We start from the raw sequence: 26,916 nt of genomic DNA, 5'->3' as shown, positions 1-26,916 counted from the left end.
AAGAAAAATTGCAAACACGTATTCGAGATGTCGGGGCACATATGACACTTGAAACCCGTAAAAATAGAGGGGAACCATGGAGCACAAGAGAATGATCAGCGATACAAAACAATATACCTTTTTCTAATAATTTACATGTCTTTATACAAAATTTTACTTGTAAAACAATAAGCCATTGCCATAGTTATTTGTTTAAATACATACATGTACATGTATAACCTTTTTCTTCATCATATTTTCACAGATACCATTAATAAATTGATACCAAATTGTAAGTATAGAACAGGGAATTTCATTCCAGCTTTATAATCTATTTATGCAAATACTTAATTTTTGGTTTGTGTTTTTTTTATTTTTATTTTTTTTATTTTGTTATTTGCTTTTTATTACTTTAGTTTTGCTTGTTCTCTATGCTTCCTTGCATGATTATCTGCAATATATTGGCAGACACATATCAATGTAAATGCTAATTCTGATTTATATATACATATACTCATTTTCCAATTTGCTGAGTTAAAATTTTTGCCTTTATTATTCATTTATATGTTTATTCTCTGCTGCTTATACATGCATAGTTATTTATAATTTTGCTATTGCTAGTTATTTACTTTTATTCTGAACTGCTATAATGTGCTTAATGCTGTGGTTGCTATATGCTTTACTTTATTTTATCAAATACAGACTGACACAAATGAGTTGAAGTTAGAATATGTAAAGTACAGACCACTTTTAAAGTGATGTTTATTTCAAATTTAAGAATGAGACACTTGTTTAAAATTATCTTTCCTTGGTTGTGTTTATGGTACATGTACATTATAATGAAATGACTTTACTGTAGTAAGTTTTACACAATCTTTGCTGAAACTTACTCATTAATAAGATATGCATACACACACTCAGAATGTGCAGTCTGTGTTTGACTGTTAGATAGTTTTGTTAGTTTTTAAGATATATTGATCATGCGTTAATTTGATTTACACTGTGATACAGAAGTTTTGCTACATATATATAGTGACACTACATTTGAAGTCAGTCAGAGTTTTTAATTTTTTGAAATCATCTCTCAACTACGCACTGTTCTTTTAAGCAAGAAATATTAATATTTAGATAAATCTTATATATTTACAACTGCACCTCATAATATCATAAAGAATATTGATCTTTAATGGTACAAATGTATCAGAGATATATTGAGTATAAAACATCTCTGCCTTCTTAAATAGACATAGGATTATATAAATCTGAGTATTTGACTTGGGAGTTTTAATACATAAATACAAAGGACAAACATAGAAATTCCAATATCTACATGTAGTCAATTGAACAACTCTGACAGTCTTGAAATATTGTACATAATAGGCTTATTTAGAATGCATCTAATAGTTCATTTAACTAAAACTGTTTTTCAAAATGAATGAACGCGTTATAAAGACAACCTCTTATGATAAAAATATTGACAAATCTGACTGGATCAGATTTGAAGGCAGAACAATGGACATTTGTATACTTGTGCTTCTTGTGTGATCTTTTCTTTTTTTGCCATAACCACATATAATGGAAAAGTATCTGTGTGTGTTCGAAAGAATGACAGTAAGAAAATTAAATGTAATATGAAATTATAGGAATGAAATAATCTTTCAAAATATGTACATAACATGAACTATACAGATATTCACTGTTGGGTGCTCAAATTAAATTTCCATCTGAATCCAATGTATTTATTGAAATTTCTTCTGAGTTATCTCCCATAGACCATTTAGAGTGACTATCCTATACAAAAACAGTGAATGTCTCAGAGTGCAAATTTAGTATTTGATTTTAATGTTGGACTTAGTCTTGCTATTGTATTTTATGTTTTCGTATATATGTATTTATTGTAATTTACAAATATGTCTTAAGGTTTCACAGATCTGGAAAAACTATACAGTTTTAAAGGAAAAGAACTTTAAAAGTCCCTTGATTTCACAAATTTCATGGTATATTTATGTATACTCACTAATCATTAGAGTTATAAATATTGATAAAGCTAAACGCATGCATGAAGGGTGATATTCTTAAAATAATTTCTTATAATTGTCAAGGTCTGTATACAAAGGAGAAACGGAGAGATGTTTTGAACTATTTAAAGTCGAAGAATTTTAATGTATATTGTCTTCAGGACACACATTTTACAGAACAAGATGAATTAAATATTAAAAATCAGTGGAAGGGAGAATGCCTTTTCAATTCATTTACATCCAATCAGAGAGGGGTGGCCATCTTTTTTAATGAAAACTTTGATCTTCAAATTCACAAAGTTAAAAAAGATGAGGGTGGAAATCTTCTTGGATTGGACATTACAATTGAAGAACAAAGAATTACTTTAGTAAATATTTATGGGCCCAATGTAGACACTCCTTGCTTTTATCAAAAGGTGGCTGACATTATTGAGGAATTTGATAACCAATCTTGTATTCTTTGTGGAGATTTTAACCTCATCCAAAGTTTTAATCTTGATACCCATAATTATGTTAATATCAACAACCCAAAGTCTAGAGAAAAAGTATTACAGCTAATGGAAGACTTTAATCTAGTTGATCCATTTAGAGAATTATACCCCAATCTGAAAAGATTTACTTGGAGGAAAAAAAACCCCTTTAAACAATCTCGTTTAGATTTTTTTCTGATTTCTGATAATATTTTTCACTTTGTTAATGATGTTAAAATTGATAATAGTTACAGGTCTGATCATTCACCTGTGGTCTTTTCTTTCAAGATTAATGAATTTATAAAAGGCAGAGGCCTTTGGAAGTTTAATAATTCTCTTCTTCATGATACTGACTATGTTAAAGAGATAAAAAACCTCATAAATATAGTAAAAGAACAATATGCCGTTAAGATATATAGAGATGAAAATTTACAAAATATTGACAACTCTGAAATTGAATTTACTGTTGATGACCAGTTATTTTTAGAAACTCTACTCACAGAAATACGTGGCAAAACTATTTCATATGCCTCTTATAAAAAAAAGGCGGGTATAAAAATTGAAAATGAAATTATTTCAAAATTAAAACAATTAGAAGAAAATGCTCTAACAGTAGAAAATCTGGAAGAGATTGATCAGAAAAAAGCAGAACTTAAAATGTATAGACAAAAGAAGGTTCAGGGACAATATGTTAGGTCAAGAAGTCAGTGGATTGAAGAAGGAGAAAAACCTACTAATTTTTTTTTAAATCTAGAGACTAGAAATTATATTAATAAGACTATTCAAAAACTTACTTTAGAAAATGGTGTTATAGTGGAGGAACAAAAAGAAATCTTAAATCAGACAAAGGTGTTTTATGAAAAACTTTATAGAAAACAAGATTGTTTAAAAAAGGTTGATTTAACACGGGAATGTTGTTATGACGAGATACCAAAGCTAAGCGAGGATGAAAAGCAATTATTGGAGGGAAATATTAATTTTTCTGAATTAACTGCAGCATTAAAGAGGATGAAAAATAACAAAAGTCCTGGATCTGATGGTTACACTGCAGAATTTTTTAAATTTTTTTGGATTGATATTGGTAAATTTGTCCTTAGATCTATAAATTTTGGGTATGGGAAGGGCCAAATGTCTGTCACCCAGAGGCAGGGAGTGATTACATGTATTCCAAAAGATGGTAAACCAAAACAATTTCTTAAAAATTGGAGACCTATTACTTTACTTAATTCTACATATAAATTGGCATCAAGCTGTATAGCAGAGAGAATAAAATCTGTTTTGTCAAAATTAATAAGCTCGGATCAAACTGGTTTTGTTCCAGGTAGATATATAGGCGAAAATTGTCGATTGATATATGATATTCTACATTTTACTGAAGAAAATAATATTCCAGGAATTCTCCTGCTGATTGATTTTGAGAAGGCATTTGATTCCATATCTTGGTCATTTCTTTATGATACATTAAGATATTTTAATTTTGGTGAATCTGTTATATCCTGGGTTAAAACCTTCTATAACAATATAACAGCTGCGGTGACACAAAACTGCTGTCTGTCAGAATTCTTCACTATAGAGAGAGGCTGTAGACAGGGAGATCCTTTATCCCCTTATATTTTCTTGCTATGTGCAGAAATATTAGGCATTTTGGTAAGAAATAGTAAGGAGATAAAGGGTATTACTATAGATGATACAGAGTTTGTACTTTCTCAATATGCAGATGATACATCCTTGATATTAGATGGCTCGCCAGAATCGCTCGATGCATCTCTTCGTGTTCTCCAATTGTATGCTGAAATCTCGGGACTTAAGATAAATATAGAAAAAACAAGTGTTATTTGGATAGGTAGCAAAAAACATAGTCAGGATCAAATTTGTGTAAAGTGGGGATTGAAATGGGGCTCCAGTACATTTAAACTACTTGGAATTACTTTTTCAGTCGACCTAGATAGAATGATTAATTTAAATTATAGGCCAGTTTTAGATAATATAGACAACACTTTGAAAAAATGGTCAAAACAGTATCTCACCCCCTTTGGAAAGATTACCATTTTAAAAACTTTGGTCATAGCTAAATTAAATCATCTGTTTCTATCTATCCCTAGTCCAGATGAGAATATGTTACTTAATTTAACAAATAAAATGTATGCTTTTATCTGGGATAATAAACCAGATAAAGTCAAGCGAGATCTTTTATGTCAAGATTATTATAAGGGTGGTTTAAAAATGCTAAATTTAAAAGCATTTATACAGGGACTGAAACTTACATGGGTGAGACGTTTGTATAATTCGAATTCAAAGTGGGTGAGATTAGTCTCTATTGTGGAGCAAATAAATTTTATTGAAATAAGTTATATTGGGCCTATTAAAAGGTCATCAAATAAATTTTGGCAAGAAGTTTTTGATGCTTGGAAAACCCTTAATCAAATTAGAAAACCAAGATGTATTGATGAAATTCTATCTTATTCTTTATGGGAGGTAGAAAACTTTAAAATTGGTGGTTCAAGAGTCTACTATAAAAACTGGGCAAATGCGGGAATTTGGACAGTGCAAGATTTGTTAGATGACCAGGGCAAAGTTATGTCATTTCAAAATTTCCAACAATTATATCAATTTAGGCCAAATATTTTACATTATTATGGAATAGCACACTCGCTTAATGAGTGGTTAAACACGATAAATATTGAAGTAAACGAGAGAAAAATTCATGCAATAATACCTTTTAACATAAGTATCTTTTTTGAATCAAAAAAAGGTTCAAAAGACATGTACAACATATTGAATGAAAAATATATTACATTTGCTGCAAAGGAAAAATGGGAGAACCATCTTAATATGACTGGTATTAACTGGAAAAAAATACACACTTCGTGTACAAAATATAGTAAAAGCACTAAGCTTAGCTGGTTCCAATATAGAATTATCCATAGAATTTTGGGAACTAATTCACTACTTTACAAGATGAAAATAAATAGTAACAACATGTGTACATTTTGTAAAGAAGGACCAGAGACCATAGAACATTTATTTTGGAGCTGTCCGATGGTCGCCAGTCTCTGGCATGCACTAAACATTTGGATTTTTGAAATGACAAATATTGAACTGCCTTTGAATATTATGATTATTTTATTTGGTATCTTAGAAAATGTTAAATTGAATTTTGTTAAAAATAAGATTATTCTTTTTTCAAAATACTACATCTACCGAACAAAACTACAAGAAGTTTTGCCAAATTTAAATGCTTTAAAAAACTATTTAAAGGAACACTTGAATTTAGAAAAATACATTTCATTTAAAAACCTCTCTGTAGAGGAATATAACAAATACTGGAGTCCCTGGGCCCCTATCATAGAATAAATAATAAATGTTAAAATTTTGATTGAAACACCACTTATGCATATCGCAAGAACAAGTAAGACTTCAATGTTATAAGATATTTATTTATTTTCAAGCTACTATTGCACCACCATATATATTCAATTGTTGTTTTATTATATAATACTTCTTTTGTGTTAAAATGCCATTCTGTACACCTTTGTTCATACATGTTGTGCTAGTCTATTTGTTACAATAAAGAAAATTCATTATAAAAAAAAAATTAATAAAAAAACATAACCAAAACCGTTTAAGGCATATCAAATTCATCATTCAAAAATCCAAAAATCCAGAATATTGTTCTAAAAAAGAAGATATGGCTAAAAAAACACACATGCTATTAGAATCAAAGCACCTAATGACCTAAATAATATATAAAAATTTATATTATAAATGAGCATTAGTTTATTTTATTGTTAACTAACAAGTGGAAATGGTGGCAGGGCCAACCAATGCTCTCTAAACTGCACACAGGATGCTCCCTAACATAACCTAATATATCGCTGAAAATAGAAATAAAAAGTCATAGTAATTGAAAAATTAAACTTTACATAACTTTCTCCAGAGGCTTTAAATTTTTAGCAGGAATTTTCAATTACCCTGCCTATCAAACTAGACTTGGAAAGCAATATGCCTTAAATTTTGCAGAAATAACAATTGAAAGAGATTTCAGCCACACATAAACAAGATTTGGGTTAAACCGCAATTTACACATTGGCTGTCAATGTATTACAAATGTTTGCTCAAGAGCCTGGATTATGATATTTCAGGTCTTAGTTCAGAAATACTTAAGGTAGGGCTTCCCTTGGCTCTGCCCCAAAAGGAAATAAATAACATATAATGAAGAGTTTCTCCATGTCTAAGCACATGATACGCCAGTCACTTTTTCAAAGAATGAAGTTCTTTAACTCCTCAGTCATATCAGAAATTTACCAACAAATAAAGGGAGGTTATTATAATAGATATAAACCAGTCACCAAAGGTTAATGAACACTGCACAAAGTGTGATCTTTTTCTTCAATTGGTCTCAAATGGAATGTCATCTAGGATTGACATCATACATAAATATAATAAATTGCTTTGCTGAATGCAGCTGGATACGACCACAGATGTCCTACCCTGAAAAGTTGGGGCCAAAATGGACACAATATTCATGCTTGATACAGGTCTGAATTTGAATTGTAATTAAACTTTTGACACATCATGCACATAATCGGTTTCTGACACAGAATAACTGTAGTCAAATAACTTCAAATTGGTTATATGATTTGAATTTATATTCGATTTTTTGCTTTTGTGCAATACACTATGCTATTGCGAATTGCCCCTCCCCCCCCCCCCCAAAAAAAATAATATATTTAACCCAGTTTTTTGCATTTGTGTAATACACTATGCTGTTGAATATTAAATCAATTCAAATTTCTAATGGAGTTTGCAACCATAATTACCCATTTAAAAGTTTTAAAATATAAAATTAATAGTAACTGCTAAAAAAAATTGACAGCTAATCAACTCAAGATTATAATCATCATTCCTAACAATACATGCTTTACAAGGAGTGTAAGGGAGTTAATCAAACATTATTCCTTAAATTGATTTGGATTACTTCCCTTACACTGCTTTTAAATTATCTCAATTGTCCTTTAACCAGAAAAGCCCTTGTTTTTACCCTAATTCCTAAATGGTTTGAGTCATAGCTCCCCAAAGTCAATCCTAACTATCCCTTTGTAGTGTTGAAACTTGTGGTATAATTTCAGAGAGATTCATATACCTTTAACACAAGTTATTGTCTGAAAACTACAAAAATGCTTATTTGTGCCCCTTTTGTGGCCCCTAATTTCTAAACAGTTGGGTTCATAATCCCCATAATCAATCCCAACCTTCCTTTAGTGGTTATAAACCTAGTGTTTAAATTTTATTGATTTCTATCACCTTATTCTAAAGTTACTATCCGGAAAACCATCTGTCTTCGAACAATGCTGACGACGACAACGTGATACCAATATATGATCAAATTTTTTAAAATTATTGTACAAAAAGATGTGGTATTGGTGCCAATGAGACAACTCTCCATCCAAGTCACAATTTTTAAAAGTAAACACCTATAGGTCAAAGTACGGTCTATCACACAGAGCATTAGCTCACACCAAACAGCAAGCTATAAAGGCCCCTAAAAATTAGTAGTGTGAAACAATTCAAACGAATAAACCAATGTTCTAATCTTTATAAAAAACAAGATACTAGAAACACAACATATTATGTATATTACATGACGTCATAGTCTGGTATTTTGGTATTATGACATTATACTGTTGATTCATTAATATTAGTTGGATTCCAAGTATGCAACAACTTTAAATAAGCAGCAGCTAGAGGGTTACACAATCAAATGTGAGAAAGACAACAACTTTTCCTTAATTATATTGTCATACATGATATAGTCATATCTGTATCCTATACTTACTTGGGACTAGAAAGAAGAATTCTGTGAGGTACAACTAAACTTTTATTTTCATCTGAAATATATAATAGAAACAATGACAATTTATAGTACCTAATGAGAACTAGTATATATTACATTTTAATACAATACTGCAAATTTAGAAAATACTGCCAGCATTTTTAACAACATAATCAATGACAACTCAAAGTGAGTTTTCAATTCTGTAATAAAGTCATGTGACGGTCACATGACTCATGTCTCCTTTTTTGCAAAAATTAAATTATTGCAATAATTTCTACAACAAAGATAATAAACATAAACCTTTATAACATGTTTCCTCTACCTACATGACATAACAAGAATGTGTCCCCAGTACACTGATGCCCCACTCACACTGTTTCCTCTACCTACATGACATAACAAGAATGTGTCCCAAGTACACTGATGCCCCACTCACACTGTTTCCTCTACCTACATGACATAACAAGAATGTGTCCCCAGTACACTGATGCCCCACTCGCACTGTTTCCTCTACCTACATGACATAACAAGAATGTGTCCCCAGTACTCTGATGCCCACTCACACTGTTTCCTCTACATACATGACATATCAAGAATGTGTCCCCAGTACACTGATGCCCCACTCGCACTGTTTCCTCTACATACATGACATATCAAGAATGTGTCCCCAGTACACTGATGCCCCACTCGCACTGTTTCCTTTACATACATGACATAACAAGAATGTGTCCCCAGTACACTGATGCCCCACTCGCACTGTTTCCTCTACATACATGACATAACAAGAATGTGTCCCCAGTACACTGATGCCCCACTCGCACTGTTTCCTCTACACACATGACATATCAAGAATGTGTCCTCAGTACTCTGATGCCCCACTCGCACTGTTTCCTCTACATACATGACATTTAATACAAGAATGTGTCCCCAGTACTTTGATGCCCCACTCGCACTGTTTCCTCTACATACATGACATAACAAGAATGTGTCCCCAGTACTCTGATGCCCCACTCACACTGTTTCCTCTACCTACATGACATAACAAGAATGTGTCCCTAGTACACTGATGCCCCACTCGCACTGTTTCCTCTTCCTACATGACATAACAAGAATCTGTCCCCAGTACACTGATGCCCCACTCCCACTGTTTCCTCTACCTACATGACATAACAAGAAGTTGTCCCCAGTACACTGATGCCCCAATCGCACTGTTTCCTCTACATACATGACATAACAAGAATGTGTCCCCAGTACACTGATGCCCCACTAGCACTGTTTCCTCTACATACATGACATAACAAGAATGTGTCCCCAGTACACAGATGCACCACTCGCACTGTTTCCTCTACATACATGACATAACAAGAATGTGTCCCCAGTACTTTGATGCCCCACTCGCACTGTTTCCTCTACACACATGACATAACAAGAATGTGTCCCCAGTACTCTGATGCCCCACTCACACTGTTTCCTCTACCTACATGACATAACAAGAATGTGTCCCCAGTACACTGATGCCCCACTCGCACTGTTTCCTCTACATACATGACATAACAAGAATGTGTCCCCAGTACTTTGATGCCCCACTCGCACTGTTTCCTCTACATACATGACATAACAAGAATGTGTCCCCAGTACTCTGATGCCCCACTCACATTGTTTCCTCTACCTACATGACATAACAAGAATGTGTCCCCAGTACACTGATGCCCCACTCGCACTGTTTCCTCTTCCTACATGACATAACAAGAATGTGTCCCCAGTACTTTGATGCCCCACTCGCACTGTTTCCTCTACATACATGACATAACAAGAATGTGTCCCCAGTACTCTGATGCCCCACTCACATTGTTTCCTCTACCTACATGACATAACAAGAATGTGTCCCCAGTACACTGATGCCCCACTCGCACTGTTTCCTCTTCCTACATGACATAACAAGAATGTGTCCCCAGTACACTGATGCCCCACCCCCAGTGTTTCCTCTACCTACATGACATAACAAGAATGTGTCCCCAGTACACTGATGCCCCACTCGCACTGTTTCCTCTACATACATGACATAACAAGAAGTTGTCCCCAGTACACTGATGCCCCAATTGCACTGTTTCCTCTACATACATGACATAACAAGAATGTGTCCCCAGTACACTGATGCCCCACTAGCACTGTTTCCTCTACATACATGACATAACAAGAATGTGTCCCCAGTACACAGATGCACCACTCGCACTGTTTCCTCTACATACATGACATAACAAGAATGTGTCCCCAGTACTTTGATGCCCCACTCGCACTGTTTCCTCTACACACATGACATAACAAGAATGTGTCCCCAGTTATCTGATGCCCCACTCACACTGTTTCCTCTACCTACATGACATAACAAGAATGTGTCCCCAGTACACTGATGCCCCACTCGCACTGTTTCCTCTTCCTACATGACATAACAAGAATGTGTCCCCAGTACACTGATGCCCCACCCCCAGTGTTTCCTCTACCTACATGACATAACAAGAATGTGTCCCCAGTACACTGATGCCCCACTCGCACTGTTTCCTCTACATACATGACATAACAAGAAGTTGTCCCCAGTACACTGATGCCCCAATTGCACTGTTTCCTCTACATACATGACATAACAAGAATGTGTCCCCAGTACACTGATGCCCCACTAGCACTGTTTCCTCTACATACATGACATAACAAGAATGTGTCCCCAGTACACAGATGCACCACTCGCACTGTTTCCTCTACATACATGACATAACAAGAATGTGTCCCCAGTACTTTGATGCCCCACTCGCACTGTTTCCTCTACACACATGACATAACAAGAATGTGTCCCCAGTTATCTGATGCCCCACTCACACTGTTTCCTCTACCTACATGACATAACAAGAATGTGTCCCCAGTACACTGATGCCCCACTCGCACTGTTTCCTCTACATACATGACATAACAAGAATGTGTCCCCAGTACTTTGATGCCCCACTCGCACTGTTTCCTCTACATACATGACATAACAAGAATGTGTCCCCTGGACACAGATGCACCACTTGCACTGTTTCCTCTACATACATGACATAACAAGAATGTGTCCCCAGTACTCTGATGCCCCACTCACATTGTTTCCTATACCTACATGACATAACAAGAAGTTGTCCCCAGTACACTGATGCCCCAATCACACTGTTTCCTCTACATACATGACATAACAAGAATGTGTCCCCAGTACACTGATGCCCCACTAGCACTGTTTCCTCTACATACATGACATAACAAGAATGTGTCCCCAGTACACAGATGCACCACTCGCACTGTTTCCTCTACATACATGACATAACAAGAATGTGTCCCCAGTACTTTGATGCGACACTCGCACTGTTTCCTCTACACACATGACATAACAAGAATGTGTCCCCAGTACTCTGATGCCCCACTCACACTGTTTCCTCTACCTACATGACATAACAAGAATGTGTCCCCAGTACACTGATGCCCCACTCGCACTGTTTCCTCTACATACATGACATAACAAGAATGTGTCCCCAGTACTTTGATGCCCCACTCGCACTGTTTCCTCTACATACATGACATAACAAGAATGTGTCCCCAGTACTCTGATGCCCCACTCACATTGTTTCCTCTACCTACATGACATAACAAGAATGTGTCCCCAGTACACTGATGCCCCACTCGCACTGTTTCCTCTTCCTACATGACATAACAAAAATGTGTCCCCAGTACACTGATGCCCCACTCCCACTGTTTCCTCTACCTACATGACATAACAAGAATGTGTCCCCAGTACACTGATGCCCCACTCGCACTGTTTCCTCTACATACATGACATTACAAGAATGTGTCCCCAGTACACTGATGCCCCACTCGCACTGTTTCCTCTACATACATGACATAACAAGAATGTGTCCCCAGTACTTTGATGCCCCACTCGCACTGTTTCCTCTACATACATGACATTACAAGAATGTGTCCCCAGTACTCTGATGCCCCACTCACACTGTTTCCTCTACATACATGACATAACAAGAATGTGTCCCCAGTACACTGATGCCCCACTCGCACTGTTTCCTCTTCCTACATGACATAACAAAAATGTGTCCCCAGTACACTGATGCCCCACTCCCACTGTTTCCTCTACCTACATGACATAACAAGAAGTTGTCCCCAGTACACTGATGCCCCAATCGCACTGTTTCCTCTACATACATGACATAACAAGAATGTGTCCCCAGTACACTGATGCCCCACTAGCACTGTTTCCTCTACATACATGACATAACAAGAATGTGTCCCCAGTACACAGATGCACCACTCGCACTGTTTCCTCTACATACATGACATAACAAGAATGTGTCCCCAGTACTTTGATGCCCCACTCGCACTGTTTCCTCTACACACATGACATAACAAGAATGTGTCCCCAGTACTCTGATGCCCCACTCACGCTGTTTCCTCTACCTACATGACATAACAAGAATGTGTCCCCAGTACACTGATGCCCCACTCGCACTGTTTCCTCTACATACATGACATAACAAGAATGTGTCCCCAGTACTTTGATGCCCCACTCGCACTGTTTCCTCTACATACATGACATAACAAGAATGTGTCCCCAGTACTTTGATGCCCCACTCGCACTGTTTCCTCTACATACATGACATAACAAGAAGTTGTCCCCAGTACACTGATGCCCCACTCCCAGTGTTTCCTCTACCTACATGACATAACAAGAATGTGTCCCCAGTACACTGATGCCCCACTCGCACTGTTTCCTCTACATACATGACATAACAAGAAGTTGTCCCCAGTACACTGATGCCCCAATCGCACTGTTTCCTCTACATACATGACATAACAAGAATGTGTCCCCAGTACACTGATGCCCCACTAGCACTGTTTCCTCTACATACATGACATAACAAGAATGTGTCCCCAGTACACAGATGCACCACTCGCACTGTTTCCTCTACATACATGACATAACAAGAATGTGTCCCCAGTACACAGATGCCCCACTCGCACTGTTTCCTCTACATACATGACATTACAAGAATGTGTCCCCAGTACACTGATGCCCCACTCGCACTGTTTCCTCTACATACATGACATAACAAGAATGTGTCCCCAGTACTTTGATGCCCCACTTGCACTGTTTCCTCTACATACATGACATTACAAGAATGTGTCCCCAGTACTCTGATGCCCCACTCACACTGTTTCCTCTACATACATGACATAACAAGAATGTGTCCCCAGTACACTGATGCCCCACTCGCACTGTTTCCTCTTCCTACATGACATAACAAGAATGTGTCCCCAGTACACTGATGCCCCACTCCCACTGTTTCCTTTACCTACATGACATAACAAGAATGTGTCTCCAGTACACTGATGCCCCACTCGCACTGTTTCCTCTACCTACATGACATAACAAGAATGTGTCCCCAGTACTTTGATGCCCCACTCGCACTGTTTCCTCTACATACATGACATAACAAGAATGTGTCTCCAGTACACTGATGCCCCACTCGCACAGTTTCCTCTACCTACATGACATAACAAGAATGTGTCCCCAGTACTTTGATGCCCCACTCGCACTGTTTCCTCTACATACATGACATAACAAGAATGTGTCCCCAGTACTCTGATGCCCCACTCACACTGTTTCCTCTACCTACATGACATAAAAAGAATGTGTCCCCAGTACACTGATGCCCCACTCGCACTGTTTCCGCTTCCTACATGACATAACAAGAATGTGTCCCCAGTACACTGATGCCCCACTCCCACTGTTTCCTCTACCTACATGACATAACAAGAATGTGTCCCCAGTACACTGATGCCCCACTCGCACTGTTTCCTCTACATACATGACATAACAAGAATGTGTCCCCAGTACACTGATGCCCCACTCGCACTGTTTCCTTTACCTACATGACATAACAAGAATGTGTCCCCAGTACACTGATGCCCCACTCCCACTGTTTCCTCTACATACATGACATAACAAGAATGTGTCTCCAGTACACTGATGCCCCACTCGCACTGTTTCCTCTACCTACATGACATAACAAGAATGTGTCCCCAGTACACTGATGCCCCACTCACACTGTTTCCTCTACATACATGACATAACAAGAATGTGTCCCCAGTACACTGATGCCCCACTCCCACTGTTTCCTCTACATACATGACATAACAAGAATGTGTCCCCAGTACACTGATGCCCCACTCCCACTGTTTCCTCTACATACATGACATAACAAGAATGTGTCCCTAGTACACTGATGCCCCACTCGCACTGTTTCCTCTACATACATGACATAACAAGAATGTGTCCCCAGTACACAGATGCCCCACTCGCACTGTTTCCTCTACATATATGACATAACAAGAATGTGTCCCCAGTACACTAATGCCCCACTTGCACTGTTTCCTCTACATACATGACATAACAAGAATGTGTCCCCAGTACACTGATGCCCCACTCGCACTGTTTCCTCTACATACATGACATAACAAGAATGTGTCCCCAGTACACTGATGCCCCACTCGCACTGTTTCCTCTACATACATGACATAACAAGAATGTGTCCCTAGTACACTGATGCCCCGCTCGCACTGTTTCCTCTACATACATGACATAACAAGAATGTGTCCCCAGTACACAGATGCCCCACTCGCACTGTTTCCTCTACATACATGACATAACAAGAATGTGTCCCCAGTACACTGATGCCCCACTCGCACTGTTTCCTCTACCTACATGACATAACAAGAATGTGTCCCCAGTACACTGATGCCTCTCTCGCACTGTTTCCTCTACATACATGACATAACAAGAATGTGTCCCCAGTACACTGATGCCCCACTCGCACTGTTTCCTCTACATACATGACATAACAAGAATGTGTCCCTTGTACACTGATACCCCACTCGCACTATAATTTTTTGTAAAATTGTGATAAAAACTCTAATTTGGCATTAAAACTAGAAAGATTGTATAATAGGAAACATGTGTACTAAGTTTCAAGTTGTTCAGACTTCAACTTCTTCAAAAACTACCTTGACCGAAAACTTTAACCTTGAAGCGGGACAGATGGACGAACGAACGGACGCACAGACCAGAAAACATAATGCCCCTCTACTATCGTAGGTGGGGCATAAAAAAAACCTCATTAATAACACATTTAGCATTTTAGATGAGCTGGGTTTACAAGCATTTGATTTTGTTAAAATAGGTTCCAACTGTGTGCAATCTTTTTCATTTGATCTAAATGTATCATCCATTTTGCTTTCAGTGTCTGCTTTAGCATTCATTCACGAAAGTTTTATCAAACGATAAGGAAAGTCATTCCTTTTTCATCAAGCTTCAGATATGAATATATATCAACCAACTACTTTAACTTTTCATTAGATACTTTTAATGTTTGTGGTTGTTTCTTTTGATTGTCCTTTCATACTAGAGTTGAGAACACATCGCGACATCACCTTGACAAAAAAAAAATCAACTTTCTTTAAAAATTTCGCCACAAATTGCATTAAAACTGGGAACACTCTTAGAAAATCAAACTCAAATACAATCATTTACTTTTATATCCAATAAAAACATTCATGTCCTATTACTATGCTTAACATCAGAAGCAAACACTATTTGACATTAGATGCCATAATCTTGTCAGAACCAATGTTGTTGATAAAGGCTAAGCATTACTTAACAGATCAGAAGTAGACAGGTTTAGACATTTTTATTAAGTTAGTGCTCATGAAGTAAAAACACAGGGAAATCCCAGAGCAGGGATGAAGCTCTTAGCTCTATAAATTTACATGGTTGTATAGATAATTAACAGAAGACTGTCTGACCAGATGCAATACAATATTGTGTAACAGAAATCCATACCCCTTGAGAAATGCTGTTCAAGGAAACCTCATACTCCCTAAACCAAAAACAGAATTGTTCAAAAAATCTTTTATGTATTCTGGACCATTCTTGTGGAATAATTTGCCAATACCGTTAAGAAATATTACAAATGTTAATTCTTTCAAATACAAAATAACAGATCATTTATTGAAATCAACCTAGCTGTATCAATAATATTAAAAACTGATCATGTCATCATGTTTATTTTTTTTACATCACATTTTATCAAGTTGTACTAAACATTATTATCATACTTGACTTTTTATACTAATGTATGCAATGTATATGTTTATGTATATGTTTGCATTTTGTTTGATTTCTCATGATGAGGGCCTCAGGGAAGATTAGTTATATAGCTAACTGTGTAACCCTCTTAAAATAAAGTATTGTTGTTGTTGTTGTTGTAATGAATTTGATCGAACAATATATCTTTCTTATTTCCGAACCAGACACAAGTAATACAGGGCTGATGCCATATTTCTACAAGCAAAATCTTAATTTTCTGGTGCAGTTATCCTCGTCTTATAAAGATAGCATATACCTGTCACTTTCCAGGCATATAATTTTGTATGCCTGAAGCATATATTTTTGTAGACATACAAAAGGGCACTCTATTAAAAAAAGATAAAACCTAAATAAAGTTTCAAGTTGAAGAGTATTGACTGTAAGGGTAAAATATGATTTAATCTATTTTCAACTAAAAATATTTTCCAAGAAAGGAAACTAATTATTATTGTATAGCAATATAATATTTCCCACAGAAAGTAACCAAAAGTTAGCGTGCAATAAATTCCAATATTGCACTAGTGCAATAAATCTTCAAAATTCATGACGTCATCAACGACAAAATCTTAGTTTAAACCAATTTTTACTTTCAAATATTATATTGCTATACAATAAAAGGGTTATTGCATGAATATTGGTAAATATTGTCCCTCGTAGAACATATATTGCACTCGCAAGCTCGTGCAATATAAAATTCTACTCGGGACAATATTCCCCAATATTCATGCAATAACCCTATATTATATTACCTAGAATCACAAAATGGTACCAACAATAATAAATGAAAGGACATCACATTTTTATAGATCTACAAATAATAATATATAACACAAATATGTTTTTCAAACAAAGTGAATTTATCGGAAATCGCTCCTTGTAATTGTGACTATATTAAAGAATTCCCGACTAAGTGCATGTATAACATGATGATAACTTTTTTTATTGTTTCCAGCTCGGAATAACAATGACAAAGATCGTGATCTGAAATTAAACATGAAAAGCCCCAATAAACCAGTACACTAATTAAATCTAAATACAGTTATCCACATCTGTACACCTCAGTAGTCACAGACAAGCATTTTCTAATGCCGGTTAATTAACCTAACTAATAAAACATGCTGGATTAAAAATCAATTCCAATCAGATACAGTGATAACTTTTTGTTATCTGCTTTTTCTTTCTGTTATAAAATGTCCCATAAAAGCAAATTTCTGTCAAAAAAAATGGAAACATAATTCAAATGGTATTTCTTAATTACTATAATTGTGAAAAACAAATTTGATTTATTTTGTCAGGATTATGTGAAAGTTTAATATAGGAATAAGGATCATACTGAAATAGAAATTACAATCAAATGTCACTGACTATATCCAAGTTGGGAGTCACTACATAGAGACTGAAAAGAATTCTGAGAGAATTGTGAAATCAAAACATGTCCCTTTAATACAATATTTAGAGATTATGAAGCAATCAATCTGGCTAAATTTAAAAAAGAACTATAACATGTATACATAAAGTACTCCATACAAAAACCATATTTCATAGATCTGTTCAATTTCTGACAACATAACTTAGCATATATACTGGTAATCTGAAACCAAGGTTAATACGTGTATATCTGTCAATTAAAGTAAATTTGACAGAAAACTGAATGGTGAAATTTTGAGATGGTCAACATCATAAATCATAATGGCAACTTTGATTTTTCAGAAAGTTCTGATTCTTAGTTTCTGAGAAAAATGCAATGAACTTTTAATCATGGATAGTATGTGTAAGAGGTAGTAGAAAGTTGATGAGTGATGGCCAATGAAAGTGGATGCGAGGCATCACACTTTTTATAATGTTTACATAAAGCTTGATACCAAATTTCATAACACTGGTTTGAAAATCAAGGGAAATAGTGAAAAATTTTCATTGGACACATAAAATGCTTACGGCATCACAAAATGCTAAATAATTATCATCTGGATATAGGAAGATTTGGTAAGAGTGCATACAACTAGCTACCAAATTTCATGAGACTGCATGGTTTGAAGTTCCACAGAAAAAAACGGAAAGAAATTTCATTTGACGCATAAAATTCTTACTGCATCACAAAATGATAAAGAGTACAGTGGGTATAAGTATTAGTGGCTATGCTACAGGCTCTGTAGTTACTACAGTAATGTCATGCATATAACCATAACCACAAAATACCATAGCAACGACCCCATACACGATAGCATGGAGTTTCTTCCTCATCTCTGTCATCTAAAGAAAAATTATCTATTGAATTACCTCCCTTGGTAGGAACAAATATAGATTAAGATAAGTCTAATTGTCTAAGAGAATTAATTCACAATGCTTAAGGTATTTTAGTAAAGGGTTGATAAGTTTCTACTCTGTTGAAGTTGGCTGTGAATAAACCAATGAAATCTGATTAAACAGATCTACTGGTACACAACTTTACAGCTAATTTCATATTGCTTGTAGAGTAAAACTTTGGTTGGCTTGCTTGCTTTGTTTGTATTAACATTTACCATGAGCATTGTTATTAAGCTTGACATCTTCAAACAAAATATGTAGTCATAGTTAAAACTTTATATATAATATTCAATTTTAATTGGACGTCATTCCAATTACAAGTGTACAATATACAAATAAAGCAAGCAAGCTTACCAAAGTCTTCCTTTGCATGCATTAGGAAATAAGCTGTAACACAAATATTAATTAGAAATTTGGAAAACTTTCTTTCATAAGCTTTATTAGAACTCAGCATGTCAAAGTTCAAACCATATCACCAATAAGCTTTGGACTTCTTGAGGAAAATGAAATAAAACATGAGTTTAAAAAATAAAGTAATTAACTATACTATCATCCCAAGAGAGAAAAAATCTAATCACTTGTTCATCTATATGTATAATTAAGCAATACAATTAGAATGTGATTTGAGTAAGTCATTGTTTTGCTTCTAATAATGTTTTTACTTATTACTTTCCTTTGTCTTTATCAATGTACTTTTACTTGATTTTGATGGAAACAACCATATTTCAACTTTATGCTCAGTATTTCAATAGCTCTCTCTCTATATATATATATATTCAAAATCCCTGATTAGCTTTTTTCCCTATTTCTGTCTTAATTTATCTTACTATTTTTGGTTTTACAAGTGCCTTCATCATGTTAATTAAACTTCATTATTTATGATAGATATTTATTCATGACAAATTGAAAATCTTAGAAATTCAATATCATTTGCATAGTTTGTTAGAATTAACTGTTTTCAAAATCTGAGGGACTAAATGTAATCTCTGATGCCATACATTTACAAATCACAATTGCAATGTTTTTGTATTCACTCAATTATGAAAATAAAACTAAGAAAACATAAGAATATTAAATGGTGACTGTGAGAACACCAGATGGAACAGCTACTCCATCACTGTGAGTATACCAGATGGAATTATAACAGCTACTCCATCAATTTGTATATGCTACAGTTTAATTCAATTTATAAAATAATTGGTTTGATTTGTTAGATAGTAATAATGAACATGATAAAATACAGCCTTACATGCTTATGCTTTCCATGTTGCTCGCAGAAAATTATATATAAAAGAACTACAACTACGGTAATACAATTGAATAAAAAGTTCAAGAATCAGCTAATTTGTTAGAATGTGAAAGTCAAATATATTTCGTCTTTTGGAAAAATTAAATTTATAAAAGCATTTGCAATACTGTACGTTTATATCAAAAATAAATAAAACCCTAAAAAAGCTAAATAGGTCTATCAGCAAATAAATCAGACGATTGATCATCAATCATTATTTTCCCGATAGCTGTGACTACACCATATCTTCCCATTTATCTAAGTATAAAATATGACTTGTAGCAAGGTTGACACAGTGTCAAAGCATATCATAACCAAAGTTATCAATTTGACAGAAAATAGCAGCTATGAAAATTCTATTAAATGATAAATTGTGCTAATGAGATTCACCAGAAATCTGAGAGCTCATTCCTGATTGACATTCAATCTTAAAAGGTGTTACATCAAAACCGTGAATCAATAGAAAGTGATAGTTTATTTATAAATAATTCATAACCTTACCTAAACCACATCGTATTGGAAACCTTCGACTACATTCCTGAAAAATATAAAACAAATACGTTAGAGTATATTCCCTCATGGCACTTTGGCTTTTTTAGTTCATATGTTTTGTATTTCTTTATACATGTACCAAATATTCCTACAATACTTATTATTATATACATGTACTGTAAAATGTCAATTTCAGAAAATTCTGTTTGAAATGAACCAAGAAATAACACTACCAAAATTACCAGTGTGAGCTTTTAATTTTGCAAAACATATATATATATATATATTCAGTTTTTCTTCTCATTCATTACTTAGACATCATGGATTATATATTGTTTTACAAGGAAACTGCAATCACTTCATGCACTTATAACATGTATAACACAACTTTAATCTGCATATATATTGTATGAATAGTTAAAGAGAATCTTGGCAAACATTCAAATTAAAATTGAGAATGGAAATGGGGAATGTGCCAAAGAGACAACAACCCGACCATAGAAGAAAAAAACAGCAGAAGGTCACCAACAGGTCTTCAATGTAGCGAGAAATTCCTGCAATTGCTTGTTTCTCTGCATGTTCTACTTTTTATGTTTGAACTGTCTTAAAATGAATGATTGTTGAGAAATTTAGATATTTGATCAATTTTATCATGCTTAAATTCTAAAGAGCACTACCAGGGGCAATTTGTTCAAAAAGTTAACATAAAGCTACATTGACAAACAATAGAGGTAGCATGTAACGCCAAGAAATGGCAACAGCTCACATAGCCTTTTGATGCTTTAAAAATAAAAATAAAAGTCCTTGAAAATGTTTATAATTAAATATATTTGACACATCTTTGAAGAACATTGTCCAAATTTGTAAATTTCAGTTTAGAATTTAAAGACTTAACTTTTCTAGGCATAATTTTGCTTAAACTACTGAAATCCTGAAATCTTCTATAATCAAATGATCTTTCAAAACTCGTAATTGAATAATGGAAGTCCTAATCTAATGGGTACTAAATGTAACACTAATAGACCCTCATTTTACCACCTAATATTATATAAAATTTCCTGTGTACTTTTATTCCAACTAAATTTAATTAACCACTCATTTAATTTAAATAAAATTAATCAATTTATCAATATCCATTAAACAAATGAAAGGAAAACTTCAGTACACACACACTATTTAAAGACTCTTCAATTTGTCAACACAATTTTATAATCACTCAACTTAATTAAGTCCTTATTTTCAATATTTTATATCGACTTTCAATATTAAACATAAAAATTCTTCACATTTGTATGGATTTAAATGATGTAAAAACATGTAAATGTTAAACAATGTTCTTGGTTTACCACCATTCCTTTGAACCAATTGGTTTTGCAGGTCTTATCATTTTTACAAGTCATTCACAATGAACTTATATTTGTTCATTATTTAGTACAGAAATCTGGCTGCTAGTTTTCAATTTTGAATTGTTTTACTTTTGTCATTCCACTACTTTTTAACCAGATGCTCCACAGGGCACAGCTTTATACGACCGCAGAGGTCGAACCCTGAACAGTTGGGGCAAGTATGGACACAACATTTAAGCTTGATACGTCAGCTCTGAATTTGGATTGGGATTAAATAGTTGACACAACATAGGTTTCTGACACAGAATGAATGTGGTCTAAGAACTTAAACTTAAAAACTTAAAATTTTTAAATTGGACATTTACCTATTATGGTCCAATATCCAAAATCTAAATAGTTATATGGTTAGATTCAGCATAATATCATAGAACCCCAAGAATTCAATTTTTGATGAAATCAAATAATGTTCAATTTTAGACCCTTTATACCTCAATGTGGGTTGACCAATTTGATAACCGGGCCCAAATATTAAAAATCTAAATACATGGTTATATAGATTCAGCATATTGAAGAACCCCATATATTCAATTTTTGTTGAAATCAAACAAAGTTTAATTTTGGACCCTGATTTGGACCAACTTGAAAACTGGGCCCATTATCAAAAATCTTAGTACATGTTTAGATTCAGCATATCAAAGAACCCCAAGAATTCAATTTTTGTTAAAATCAAACTAAGTTTAATTTTAAACCTTTTGGACCTTAATGTAGACCAATTTGAAAACGGGACCAAAAATTAAGAATCTACATACAAAGTTAGATTCGGCATATCAAAGAACCCCAATTATTCAATTTTTGATGAAATCAAACAAAGTTTAATTTTGGACCCTTTGGGCCCCTAAGTCCTAAACTGTTGGGACCAAAACTCCCAAAATCAATCCCAACCTTCCTTTTGTGGTCATAAACCTTGTGTTAAAATTTCATGGATTTCTATTTACTTATAAATACTAAAGTTATTGTGCAAAAACCAAGAAAAATGTTTATTTGGGCCCTTCTTGGCCCCTAATTCCTAAACTGTTGGGACCATGCACAACTCCCAAAATCAATCCCAACCTTCCTTTTATGGTCATAAACCTTGTGTTTTAATTTCATAGATTTCTATTTACTTATAAATACTAAAGTTATAGTGCGAAAACCAAATGTCTTGAGACGACAACGATGCCGACGTCATACCAATATACGACCAAAAAATTTTGAATTTTTGCAGACGTATAAAAATAACTTTGCAGTATGTTTTTTTCTCATTGTTAAAGACCATACATTTGTACAGTGTGACCAACGGCTGATAATTTCCATTTCATTTGGTCCTGGTGGAGAGTTGTCTCATTGGCAACCATACCACATCCTCTTTTTTAAATTAAATTTTTGTAACACTTTCATTATTGAGAAAATTGTAAGCTGTAAAGTTCTGGATATATACATGGTAGCATGTCTATATTAGATTTACTGAATTAATCAACAAAGTTTTGTCTTCTTAAGTTGTTGGATTGTTGCATTGTCTCTAAGTATTTTCTCAATTTTATGCAAAATTTACAGAAAATTTACATTAACATTATAACAATAGCTGATCATGGTTGACGTAGCTATGTATCATGTTTATTATATTTGTTAAACTCATTGCATTTTATGAGAAGTAAAACAAAAATTAAAGATAGAATAATTGACTGTGCCAATGTGGTGTCAGTCGTAAAACCATCAGAGGGCTGGATCAATACATAAAGAATAGCTACATGCATTATGTATGTCTATTGTTAGACTTCAGAAGTTTCAGCAAGATGTTCCAACACAAAAGAAAAATATCAACATGGTATAATAAGATTGTCTTACAAACAAATGATATATTATATCTATTGATTATTGGCTTAATATTAGACCTTAATCTTTCTTTTAATGTGCTTAATATCAACAGAAACATAATATCACTTCGTGAAAAAGGATAGTTTTGAATTACAGCATTTTAATCTCTTATATAGGAGTATCACCAGTTTTGTTACATGTAATCTATAACAAATATTAACAGGAAAACAAATATTATTTCATTATTGATTAATCGCACAGTTTGTTTTTTTAACTCACAACACTTGTTTATAACGTTTTAAAGAAAATAACTTGGTTTTAACAAAGATAAGCAGTAAATGAACTGTGAGATAAACAATGATGTCTCTGAAAGGGGGATTTGGGTTTGGGTATTTGATAAATACATACTCAAAATTCAATAACAATCTCAATTTTTCATAAAAAATGAACTTGTACCACTTCCTAGTGTCATGAATCTAGTAGGGAGCTATGGCGTCCTACAATGATGACGTGACTTAGAAAACCCTCATAAAGCAGGTGCCTTTAATTCTGTCTCCAATCTTGATTACCAGGATTGTAAGTTTTCATGCCAAAGGTTATGGTTCTCTTCAGGCAATGCAGGATCCTCAACCAATTAAAACTAAATGACACAAAATAACCAACAGTGAAAGTGAAGGTTAACATAAACAACCAATCAAATATACCGTTACAACTAGTTTAATCCTAACTGAGCTGAGATTCTACTCCTCCTCTAGGTAATAAACATATAGAAACTCTAGCACTGTCATGTGACTATATGTACATGTGTATTGAGATTATCTGCAGTATGATGTACATTTTACAAACCTGTAAAGTATGCTGAACTTCTTGTAAAACTTTGTGAACCTGATCTTCCAGTATCCATTTTAGCTCTTTCCTCTATAAAATAAATAAAATCTAAGTAACTGTTATGACTGTAGTACAATTTGAACTAAAAAAAAAATAAAGTTTACTGCTTGCCCTAGTTGGAATACAAATTTTGTACATATTGTATGAAGCCTTTTAAAATATGAAAAATAAATCCATGGTTGCAGAATTTTTTCCAAATTTTGAATATGCTATACAATTACAATGCATATCTGTTTGTCCAATATAATTTTTCATCAAAAGATAACAAAATTCTAGAATGGACAAACAGCCAAAGAAATTCATAATTAGCCTTGATTTCAAACTTGAAGGTCATGATGGTTGATCTAGAAAATTGTGTAGCAATATATTTCTAGGTATTTTGTCATATTTAAAATGATGATTTAACCATTTATTCAAAGGTCAAAGTCATGCGTTGGTCATTCCTGTAATTCATAAGAAATTGTTCCCATGGCAGCAGTCCTTTCACATCAATTGTTATCTTAAGATGTAAAATTTGAGCCAAATGTTATTTTCCAAAGGTATCAATCAATTGTGCTAACACATAAGCTAATACATGTGATATATGTAATTAATATGCACCAATTCACACATATTCATCATGCATAATAATTATAGTCATGAATAAATTAGGTTCCTTTAAACATGTTAAAAGTATAATTTATATAATAAATGAAAGTTAAAGGTTAGTATACAATAGATTAAACATGACTTAATAATTTATTGAATTGCATTTGAACTAAAAGTATGCACATAGACTAAACAATGTTAACAATGAACATCTATTATAAAAGTATTCAATAAAATAAAAATATCATATGAGAAAATTGTTTGCTGTTCGCATTATCTGAATCAGACTGAATGGGTTGAAACTCCTTCCATCAAAAATCACACTTATTATCATGATTATAGACCAGAAACATTTCATCAGCAGTAAAATTGTTTAAATCATCACATCCATCCATGTCTGTATTTTTGGACAATTTTGTGAAACTTCAAGTCACTGTCTACATTAAATTATTTGCATGTTGTTCTAACATGTCCAATGCCTGCTTTGATTTAGAAATAAGACATGGGGGCTTGAATATATTGTGATTTTACCATGGGTTGGCCCTTTATGACAAATATTTTAAAAATAAAATATCAGCATAAAAGGACAACCAGTGGTAAAATCACGATATACTCAATTAAATTAAGCCCCCATGAATTATTTTGATTCTAATAAGGACAAGTATGGCAATTGTTTTGGATCGAAGCGCTCTAGATGAAGGCATTATTTGCCATTCCCATAAATATCTGTACTACTAAAATTGACGTAAAAGAAGAAGGAGCAAACTGAATACGTGACATGCTTAAACTATTTACAATAACATATTAAGAAAGGTTAAGATGAATCTGAATGATACTTTTTCTTCTATGTCTTATACGCATACAAAAATGGTTTATATCATAACATGATCCATCGCCCTGTAAGATTGATCGTTGACTATTTATTCAGTCATTTTACAAAAATGGCTTATTATACATGATATAACACATTTTAACATCGTTTGTTTATGTTTCCTTGTTGTGATGATTTTTGGTTTCACAAACGTGTATTTTCCTGTAAAAATGCTTATATTCTGACGTCTTAGTTCTATGACGTCGGGTAGCGGGTTTACATAATGTTAAATGAACAAACATACAAGAAATTTGTAATTGCAAACCAGCAACATTTTATTTAGTTTAAACATGTATATTTTCCAATGCTTGGAATGTACCTCTTAAAAGAGGGATTCTCATTCAATTGAAGGGTATCCCTAATTAATGAGTGTTCCCACATCTGCATGTCCTGTTGTCAGTGTTGAAATGTAAACAACTAGAACAAGTTCATCAGCTGATCAGTTGTTCAATTTCAAACATAAGTCCACCTTTTTTTTTTAATATTCTTTAATGACTTAAGTGAAATTTTTTGTTATCATGATAATTTTTGTTTTGTGACATTATTCACAACATAACAATTTAATAAATAATAAAGATCTCACCAACACTTCTGCTTCTTCCTCCATTCTTGATAGGTGTGATTAACTTGTTACTTCCCCTGATCTACCTCTCTCTTTAATGCAACACGCACCTGTTTGTTTTCACAATTTTCAGAGTAAACATCGACAATTACACTAATTGTTGCTAATTGTTGCTGGTTTAAAGGAA

General features: G+C 34.0%; 1 protein-coding gene across 1 annotated transcript in view; it reads right to left on the bottom strand.

Annotated features, from left to right (window-relative positions):
• Positions 1-26,915, bottom strand: part of LOC139528604 (protein rogdi-like) — a 40,985-nt gene extending 14,070 nt beyond the window's left edge. The window contains exons 1-4 of the mRNA XM_071324639.1: positions 26,751-26,915; positions 24,667-24,738; positions 20,630-20,666; positions 8,304-8,355 (exon numbers count right to left, since the gene is read on the bottom strand). Coding sequence (XP_071180740.1) covers positions 8,304-8,355; positions 20,630-20,666; positions 24,667-24,738; positions 26,751-26,774 — 185 coding nt within the window. The 5' untranslated portion in view covers positions 26,775-26,915. The remainder of the gene's footprint in view (positions 1-8,303; positions 8,356-20,629; positions 20,667-24,666; positions 24,739-26,750) is intronic.
• Between the last annotated feature and the right edge of the window lies 1 nt (position 26,916).

Source organism: Mytilus edulis, chromosome 6 (assembly GCF_963676685.1).
Source record: "Mytilus edulis chromosome 6, xbMytEdul2.2, whole genome shotgun sequence".
Taxonomy (NCBI): domain Eukaryota; kingdom Metazoa; phylum Mollusca; class Bivalvia; order Mytilida; family Mytilidae; genus Mytilus; species Mytilus edulis.
Note: the sequence above shows the minus strand (reverse complement) of the source record. Positions and strands in the feature narration are given on the sequence as shown.